Raw genomic sequence first — 10,479 nt, 5'->3', positions numbered from 1 at the left:
CCTTTCTGAATGAGAGCGGCCACGCCTTAACAATTTTGTGACGTGTTTGTCACGTGTGTAGTACACTTCTCAATTTTTTTCGCCACGCAACTTTCAAATCAGTTTTTTGAATTTCACGGTGTTTGAGCTGGAATATCTTTGGTTATACAGAACCGATTAAAACAAGTAAGGTGTCGTTGGAATTAGAAAAACACACTCTATCGATTAAAGCGAAGTACATTTGGGGTGTGTTTAGGCCCTTTAAGCATTTTTTAAAGAAACGGCCGCATCTGCAATAGAACTGCAGATTGATTTGCCTGCCCTGCCTCGATGACCAAGAAGACAATCGGACGTAAGCGAAACAGAAATCGAGTATTTTGCCCATATGTTCAAAAATGTTTTGCAATTTGCTGCCCAGGGGCTATATCTGCAAGATATGATTCGCAGTCGCTCGGCCTGGCAGATTCATTGCGACGCCTGTTAGAACACTCTCTTCTTTGAATGAATCCAATATACAAAAAAATTCAATCGCTCGGCCTGGCAGATTTATTGCGACGCCTGTTAGAAGACTCTTCTTTGAATGAATCCAATATACAAAATTTATGGTGATTGGGACACTGAAGATATAAAGAGAGCGAGTTCAGTGGTTTGCTCGCTGTCGTCGTGACAATCTAATCATCTCGATTAAGGAGCTTCGCGACCAATTCCTGAAAGCTCCTATGACGAAAAAAAATTATTATGCCGAATCCTGCGCCGTATCAAAACTTATTTGTACTCGACGCAGAGGCTAAACAACCTTTAAATATTCATTCCAAAACTGCTAAGCAATGGGACATAAACAGCATTGTTAATCAATTCATTAGTAAAACCAATGTATATATAACTACATGTAATGAAAGTAATAGATGACGTCACATTTTTACAGCGATAACGGCTTGGGATTCTCGTCCACGTCGTTATGCATGACTGCACACAAAATCTTGGTTGCCGCCACTTTGTCACATAAGCCTCATACCTGCGTATAAGACGAAAATCATGGCAACTTTATTTGAAGATCCCGAAATAGAAGAGGTTATGGTGTATCATTGAGGAAGATATAAACATGCTCGAACAGGACGACGCTGGAAGTGTACAGACTTTACCAGAAAAAGTTACAATAAAATATAAATTAAACAGCCACATTCAACTAGCTGAGAAAAAAGCAAAGGCAATGTATGGTTCTGATTTTGAAGATATTTGTCAAGAGGGTAGAAAAACAGACATATTCGCCGCCTATAATGAGGAAAAAACAAACTCCAGTTTTACCAAAAAGTTCATGAAGTTGTTGCCCAATTCAAGCATTTGGGAAGAAAGAAGCCTTCTTATTACTTTACTTAACATTCTTATTGATGTTAGAATTGCAGATGTGCAACCCACCAGCACCGATATGGTTGAACTCAACCCAATCGATCTAAACGAGACTGAATTGGAAGGTGCATACTACATTGGAGGAAGAGTTTTAAGGACTTTATATTATAAAACATGTAAAGAATTATATATAAACTTAAAAGACCCAAATTCTGAAAGTATATGGTTGTTAAATGATGTTGGGAAGTTTTTTATTAAAAGCATCGAAACAAATTTAAAGCATGAACTGAGCGTGGTTACCTCATTAATTGCCATTAATGATAAAAGCGTTACAAATGCAACAATTGAAAGAATTGGTAATAATCAAACTATAATGATTAAAGATTTGCAAACATTATTACTGAATTATCTTTGGATGAAATCTGTATCCTTTTTTCTCACGATCTATAAGTTTAACTTGCTCGTCCCAAAACAACTTGTGAAATTCATCAACCATTCCATCTCTTTCTCCTAAAGGTTTTATTTGGTAGATTTTAGTACTTTTCCTATATCCCTAATGTTTTCATGCTTACCCTGTAAAAAACAGTCTTTAATGTCAGATGCTTCTTCTGGTGACAACAACACTGCCTTCGACTCCTCCTTTAGTAAACTCCTCAATGCGTATTTGTAAATCTTGTATGCTGAAAATAAGCAACATTTAGTTCCTTAAAATAAGAGAATAGCCTATATGATATTATAGATACCGTGAATCTTTATCTTGAATAGTTGTTGACTTCATTCGTGTGTGCAGGCAAGTTTTCCTGATTTTCTGCAGTGGTTGTAAGCCCATACTTGCTTCATACCGTATTTTGTCTTTTTCTTTTTTTTCACTTTTCCTCCGGGCCTTTTTACGTTCTATGCACAGTTTTTCATTCTGTTCCGTTCGCAACAAGCGGTAAATTGATCTAATTTTTTAAATACAACATTAGAAAAGTCCTTTTATGTTATGTTTGAAGAGTAGGTATAATAATGATTAGAATAATAAAAGTTCATATACAAAATTTACCAGCCTACCTGATGGCTAAAACTGTTGTTGGTGAAAAAAGACCACTTTGAAACACAATAGGTTTTTTGTTGATGGTATGCTGACGTGTATTGGGATCTAAAATGGCAACCCCCTCACAAATATTTAGTCCTTCCTCACAAAATGCAACAATTGATGCAATTGTTGTGTGTTGTATGCTCAAATCAGAAACCTGTGCTTTCCAACCATAATAATAAACATCATACCTCAATTCCTGATTAATGAAGATTTCAAATTCTGGTGTATAAAAATCTGAGCTTTTACTAAAATATGCTGTTGATCCTGAATTTCCTGTTGTCCAGCGACAACTTGATCTGTTATTTAAGTAAGTTTCTGCAGCCTTGCAGAACGATTGAAAGTTAGTATGAACAGGCTTAGGTTTTGGTAGTGCTCTCTCAACAGGAATTCTCGGCTTAGACTTGTCCTGCTTTTCTTGGAGTTTAGCCGGAAGCTTAATTGTTGGAATTGAACCAATCTTCAATTTTTTTTATTCTAAAACATATTGTTTGCTGATTTTTAAATTGTTGCTTATCAAATGAAAACAAATTGTGCATTTTATATAATACAGCACTGTCAAACTTTACCTTTCTTACAAACTTTACTTTACTTATAACTTTACCTTACTTACAAACTTTACTTTACCTATAACTTACCTTACTTACAAAATTTAATTACAAACTTACTTTCTGTAATAACAAAACAATCTTCTGTAAAATGAACACCACACATATGCATTTTATCACTTTTGAATATTTTCTCCAAAATGCTATCTGCTCTACAAGACCGTATGATACATTCCATTTTAACTGCCCATTCATGCTTTTCCCCTCCATAATACTTCTTGTTCGGGATGTGAAAAAGAGAAAATTGTGGGCGCCCATTATCACAATCAGGAAAAACATAAACATTTGAACCCATCACCTAAACAATATTAACATTAAAACTACAAAAAAACATAATAAACTTACACCAAAATCTGCCAAGAATCCACTGTAAATCCACCGACTACTAAAATGTGTCTGTTGTTTATTTAGTAAACAAAGATTCAGATTTCCCCGCAGTTCTGCATGTGCAGTCAAGCGTGATAGCTTGAACGAAAAAGCTGCGATTGATGACGTAATGCGGGAGATTCCATACATGTAGTTATATACATTGGTAAAACGCACTCGACGAAACCGGTTTGGTTCTTAATTTATTTATTTGACTGTAGTTCTTTGTGTTGGAATTATTTTTTGTTCCATTATTATTTTTTCGTTCTGTTTTTATCATTTTTGTTAATAAACCGTTTCTTTGAAACGTTACTAAGGACTGTAGTTCTTTGTGTTGGAATTATTTTTTCGTTCTGTTTTTATCATTTTTGTTAGGTTTAGGACTTGCGTTCGTTCCATCGCGCTAGATGAAATCGAACAAAAACGGGGCTTTCTAGCACGATACCTGTTGGAAGCTCGTGCGCGCACACACGCGAAGCAAGGACTTGCGTTCGTTCCATCGCGCTAGATCTCGGCCTGGCAGATTTATTGCGACGCCTGTTAGAAGACTTCTTTGAATGAATCCAATATACAAAAAAATTCAAATTTTTATGGTGATTGGGACACTGAAGATATAAAGAGAGCGAGTTCAGTGGTTTGCTCGCTGTCGTCGTGACAATCTAATCATCTCGATCAAGGAGCTTCGCGACCAATTCCTGAAAGCTCCTATGACGAAAAAAAAACATGCCGATATGCACACGGCTTTAACCACTTACATTGTGCTTCCGACAACATCCTGTGAGGCGGAGCGTTCATTCAGCGTCCTGCGCCGTATCAAAACTTATTTGTACTCGACGCAGAGGCTAAACAACCTTTAAATATTCATTCCAAAACTGCTAAACAGCATTGTTAATCAATTCATTAGTAAAACGCACTCGACGAAACCGGTTTGGTTCTTAATTTATTTATTTGACTGTAGTTCTTTGTGTTGGAATTATTTTTTGTTCTATTATTATTTTTTCGTTCTGTTTTTATCATTTTTGTTAGGTTTAAGGACCTGCGTTCGTTCCATCGCGCTAGATGAAATCGAACAAAAACGGGGCTTTCTAGCACGATACCTGTTGGAAGCTCGTGCGCACACACACGCGAAGCAAGGACTTGCGTTCGTTCCATCGCGCTAGATGAAATCGAATAAAAAGGGGGCTTTCTAGCACGATACCTGTTGGAAGCTCGTGCGCACACACACGCGAATGTTTTCTCTTTGTTGACAACGCGTTTTTCGCAGCCGTTGTAAAATGTCTTGCCACCCCAAAAAATATGATTTTCTTGAAAGTATCGACGCCTATAATGCAACTGCGCTAGCCACGACGATAATTGCAAGAGTAAGTTTGGCAAATGCGAGGAAAGGTAATTGCCACCATGAACCAGGCAATTCTTGGATTAGAACTCGAGACAACAAACATGAATAACTTCGGAGTTTTAGACAAACTAGTTCAGTAGTTTAAAATATTGCACTTAAAGGCTGCTGCTGTTTGTTATATTTCTAGCTGTACTAATAGCGTATTGCAGTAATAAAGTGTATTAGTAAGAAATTGCCTTAAAACTGAAGACTACATACGCGTCGGTCCCCGTTAAGTTTCGATTTGATTGAAATACGCCATAAATACGACGTTTTAGCGGATTGGATTTGAAATGCGTGTGACGTCATCACGAGTCGGATTGAATCCAATCCGATCATGTAAACAGGGTAACTGATTCCGAGGTGTTTTACAAGGTTGTCGCCTGTCCGAATGCGTTCGGAGACCGTTGCACGAGTCTTGGAACAAGTGGAATGAAACCAGATCATACGTTTTTTAGCCATTGCAGCAGACGGGGTACTGCCGCTATGAAAGTGTTTGTTATTGTGGTGTTGCAACAAAATCGACAATCGCCCTATGTGGCATTGTGCTGCTTACCGTTTAAATCGGGTAGAAGTCATTAAAAAAAATCGCAGGAAGAAAGAAGGCCATTAGCTCCTATAAAATGTTCCTCCACACAATTATTTTTTTAATCTTCTTAACAACCAGAAAAATGTTAAAAACAGTTCAAAAGCAAGAATACTCAAAGGAACAGGTTCTATCTGTATCTGTTACAACTATGGCCGATTAAAACAAATAGCATTCTCAGGCTCCAACTGAAATGACGTTGCTGCAGCCCTTTATCACAAAATGCTGTCAAGGAAAGTTTATCACATTATTGAGTTTCATGGTTTAATCTCGACTGGATTTTGGCGCCTGCTTTAAGACTGGTCCTGGATCGTGTTTTTAATCTAGCTAAAGAAATTTGTACCACAGTGGACATTACGATAAACCCGCTACATAGAAGTGGCCGGGGAAGAAAAACTTACCTTAGGAAAAGTTAAAATCTAAAGCGAAACTCGGATACTATCAGAACTTAGTCGTTTTGCACTGATAATTTACTTATCCTGTACTCACTGCAAAGTCCTCAGCCACTTCCGTAACGGCACCGTAACGGCAAAGAGCTAAATCGTCGTTTTGCCACTGATAATTTACTTATTCTCCACTCACTGCAAGCCCTCAGCACCGGATGCGAAAACATTCGTAACGGCGATAGTGAAAGTCAAATGCCAACAAGCGTCTGAAGTCCGAATGGCCACATGTAAGAGCAAAAACCAATGTTATGAAATGAACTGTTACAATCGATGTTAATCGAATCATTTTCGGATAAAATTTCCAGATAAACATGTTAACAAACAACGAACAAGAGCTCAAGAATCGACACCACCAGAAGAACAAATCAGATAGTGTTGTTCTAGTTAAATAGCCACAATAAGCGGGTATACATATAGCCCGTTCACATGGCCAAAAAAAAGAAGGCATACCGCTTTTTTTTCGGAAAAAGCGGAAATATTTGCTGAGTCACTTTCAAAAAAGACTGCAAATTCGGAAATATTTGCTGAGTCACTTTCAAAAAAGACTGCAAATTCGGACCAAGTCGCGAGGTGGTCCAGACGAGAAAAGTCTCGAAAAAAAGAGGCATTTCACGGCGCGCGCGTCAGTTCACATTTAGCTTTGAGGTTCGGGTGCTTGTTTTACTATTTGCAGTGAGGGTTTAGACAATGTTTAGTTATAAACTAGTTTAATATAAATATATGGTTTTCAACCAAATACGAAGTTTCAGCTACAAACAATAAGTTTTTCTATCTTTAGGATATTGTTTTTGGGTTTAGACAATGTTTAGTTATAAACTAGTTTAATATAAATATATGGTTTTCAACCAAATACGAAGTTTCAGCTACAAACAATAAGTTTTTCTATCTTTAGGATATTGTTTTTCTATCTTTAGGATGCATTTAGTATAAAAAACAGTACCGAATATAGTTTGTACAGGAATGATGATCCTAATTTGGCAATGAGAAAGGATGTGTGGTGCTACTGAACAATTATTAATCAAACTGCTATAATGCAGATGTAGTTGAAATAATGATTTTTTAAGTAAAAAATTGTATGTTGAAACATTTACTTTAAAATATTGATCAAAATGGATGGTGGACAGCAGCACATTAAATTTGTGCCTTAATCACTACTGGACCAAGAGTTTGTAGAAGGTATATGTTTGTATATGTCATGAGTTTGTGTTGTGTAATGTAAAACAGGTTGAACATATGCTCAATTTGTTCTGCAGGAAAATTGTCGACAACACCGGTACATTTAGAAGCAAGATGGAAACGAAAGAGTGTGTGAATTACATGTATCAGTTTGGATATACATTCATCAATAAGCTACAGAGTGGTTTGTAAACCCATCATTTGAAGAAAAAGACAACATACGTAACATAATACACAGTACTGACTAGGGCTGTGGAAAAGTTAACGGTTAACCGGTTAACCGAAACTATTCGGTTAACCGCTAACAAAAAGTTCGAGTCGTTAACCGAATTATGACGTCATCCGCACACACTTATATTAAGCAATGTATTATTTACACGAAACGCGCGTCCGCGTTCGTTGATTGTAGCTTCGCGATAAGCGACGCTGTGGCTTTGATCGAGCACTCCTCTAACAGCGATTGCGTTATCAATCTCGATTGTTAATACCTCAGGTGAACTATTTTTTCTCTTGCGCAACCACGAACCTGCCACGTCATGAATAGTCATAAAAAATAAAAGAAAAATTAATAGAAAGAGTGTATTTCACATTCAATTGAAGATTTCCAAACACCATTTAAAATGTCAACACGTTACAAACTGCTATTTACAATCTTAACTGCTATTTACAATCTTTGCAGAGTATAGTTAAATGATCATATGTGCATTTTTGTTTAAAAACACTAGCATGTTTACATTTGCAGGAGTAAGTGACGCCCGTTTTGCATTTACTATATGGCCCGCACTACTAAAGACCGATTCAGATGGGACACTTGTTGCTGGTATACATTCAGATGGGACACTTGTTGCTGGTATACAGAAGTAGAAACGGGCCATAAGCGACATTGTAGGTAGACGCGCTGCGTTAAGCTTCCACCACTGTAGCGGATCAGAGTCTGATGGCTGCGCAGGTTCGCGTAAATATGCCTTAATTTCGTCTTCTGGTGCGACCACTGTTTGCTTCTTCGTATCTTTCCCACACAATTCCTCAAAGGGGTCAAATGTATGCGCTTCGTTTGTACTTTCACTTTGAAGATGTTGTTCGAAATCAGAATATTTAGCCGCAAACTCTGTGATTTGTCCTTTAAGATGGTCGTACACTTCTTGCCTTGTGGCATCATTGTCTATAAATTTGAGAAACTTATATCGCGGATCCAATACTGATGCTAAAACAGGCAAATTCCTATGCCAGTTAGATGCAAAAAAACGTTTATCAATTTGTTCTCGTATAGCTGTTTTGCAATGAGCGGTTGCACCACTGTCAATATCGCAAGACTCCAGTTTCTTCTGCAGCGTGAATAACACTGGGTAAATCCAGGGAATGGACGGGTATTTGCTTGCTGACATCATTGTTGTTGCTATTTTTAATGGTTTCAAAACATGAACAAGTGATTGGCAGAGGTCCCATTGTGTGCTTGACATTTGTAGAGATGAAGCAACTGAGGGTTTTGTTATTTTGAAGTCGGTTAATACAGCTCTAATGCACCATTGAAGCAAAAGCAGGCGGTCGAACATGTCGAATGTGCTGTTCCAACGAGCTGGACACTCTGTAATTAAGTCCAGAACAGTTTCGCCTGGTCGCAGTGAGAACTGCTTTTCACGTAGTGCTGCAGTTGCTTTTGATGAATGTTTAAAGTGGTTAACAAGTCGCCGTGCTCCAGCTCGCATTCTTGATACTGCAGGAATATCGAGACCCGCTTTAACGCAAAGTTGTAGGGTGTGTGCAAAACACGACAATTGGGTCCAGTCATCCAATAGATCTACAGCCTTTTTTATATTTCTGCCATTGTCAGTTACAGTTGCGCTTATTTTGTTAGATGTAATTCTATATTCCGCCAATACATCGGTTAACCTTAGAGAAAGGTTTTCAGCGGTATTTGCCTCCGTCATGCACTCTGTAGTAAGAACGCCGTGTTGCATTTTCCAATCATCAGTAATCCAATGAACGGTTACTGTGATGTAACTGTCGTTGCGAATTGAAGTCCACATATCCGTTGTTATTCCCATATAGTTGGCATGCTGCAAAACGTCTAGTAAAAAAGATTTAGCACTCTTGTATGTACGTTCAGTGATTGCCTGATATGTCGATCTGTGTTTTATTTTATATTGATGATTGAGGCCATGAACAAGATCTCTAAATCCTTGCCCTTCCACAATATGAAATGGACGCATGTCTCTCCACATAAATGACGACACCAACACATCAATACGCCGCGATTCATCGTCTGATAGTTTTGGTCGCACTTGATACTGACGAATATCTGACTGAACTAAAACATCAGATTCGGACGATCCAGAACTAGAGGGTCCACTTGCACCTGCTAACTTGTCCTTATGGCTAGATTGTAGGTGATACTTTAATGTTGTGGTAGAACAACGTAAACTAAATCCTTTGCTGCACAACTTACACGAAACATCTGATTCGCTCTTGCTAAACCACTGCCAAACATTCGAAACCGGCATATTGTTGCATACAATTTAATAACTGACACGCAGCAAAAAAATGTGTGGGTTTGTTATAGACTGGTGTTTATGATCGTATAAAAGTTATTATGACGTATTTATAGAGGAATGTATTCTAAAGATGGTGCAATATCTTTAAATAACCATGGTAACATGCATCACGTCAAAACCTTAAATGATAAGAATTTGTTTAGGTTGCCTCGTGTGCGCACATGTGTTGCAATATAAATCCGGTCAGCCACGCGCTTGATGCCAATCAAGGACAAATTGCCGCCACGCTTTAAAAGTCCCCATTTATGACACACAGCGTATCTCACTACGCTGTTTTAAGCAACAGCTAATCTTGTATCGGTTAACCGGTTAACCGGTTAAAACTGAACGGTTAACGGTTAACAAAAAAAGGCGAAAATCCACAGCCCTAGTCGGGACCCATACTTTGGGAACCGCTGATCTAATGCATCATAAGTGCCGAACCAAGCCTACCCGCTAACCCTGGATTGTTTGCACTGCGTTTACCATAAAACATAACCTTTTAACCAATAACCAATAATATGTATGGTTTACACAATGCACGTAGCACGTATACAAAATGCCAACAAACTAACATTTACCTTTTGTTCAAATTCTTTTTGACGCTGAAGTGCATCTTTTTGTAAACCTTCCAAACTACGACGTTTATTCACCTCGTTTAACCTTCTTTCTTTTTGTCGTTTTTTCTCTTCTTCCTCCTGAAAGTTTTAATGAATAAACATCATAATAATAGGAGGTGGTTGAAATAACATAGGTTGGTAGTTTTTATTTATCATGACATTTTTGCAGATTTGTTAATTTAGTCAAAAAGTTTTTGTCTGAAGATTAGAACTGTAGTGAAGACTTGCTGTTTAAAGTATTTGTAAACCTTTTAATCAACTAAAAATGGCAAACATATTAATTATTGATAACCGCAGATTAAATACAAAATAATGATGAACGAAAAGCTATAAGGTACAGTCAGGGTTTTCTGTTATACTAATT

At 37.6% G+C, this 10,479-nt stretch overlaps 1 protein-coding gene and 1 long non-coding RNA gene across 2 annotated transcripts; one reads left to right on the top strand and one right to left on the bottom strand.

Annotated features, from left to right (window-relative positions):
- Positions 1 to 6,738: 6,738 nt before the first annotated feature.
- Positions 6,739 to 7,167, top strand: LOC113474909. The gene is made up of 2 exons (XR_003396629.1): positions 6,739 to 6,964; positions 7,042 to 7,167. It is a non-coding gene; the product is annotated as an uncharacterized LOC113474909 (long non-coding RNA).
- Positions 7,168 to 7,208: 41 nt separating this feature from the next.
- On the bottom strand, positions 7,209 to 10,193 carry LOC113474912 (zinc finger BED domain-containing protein 1-like; the record flags this gene model as incomplete). The annotated part of the gene is made up of 4 exons (XM_026837889.1): positions 7,209 to 7,214; positions 7,342 to 7,490; positions 7,821 to 9,441; positions 10,077 to 10,193. Coding segments are annotated over 4 exons (1,893 nt in total), but the record flags the coding sequence as incomplete, so codon positions are not given.
- Between the last annotated feature and the right edge of the window lie 286 nt (positions 10,194 to 10,479).

Source organism: Ciona intestinalis, unplaced genomic scaffold, assembly GCF_000224145.3.
Source record: "Ciona intestinalis unplaced genomic scaffold, KH HT000033.2, whole genome shotgun sequence".
Taxonomy (NCBI): Eukaryota; Metazoa; Chordata; class Ascidiacea; order Phlebobranchia; family Cionidae; genus Ciona; species Ciona intestinalis.
The sequence above is the reverse complement of the archived record's forward strand: the minus strand, read 5'-3'. Positions and strand labels throughout refer to the sequence as shown.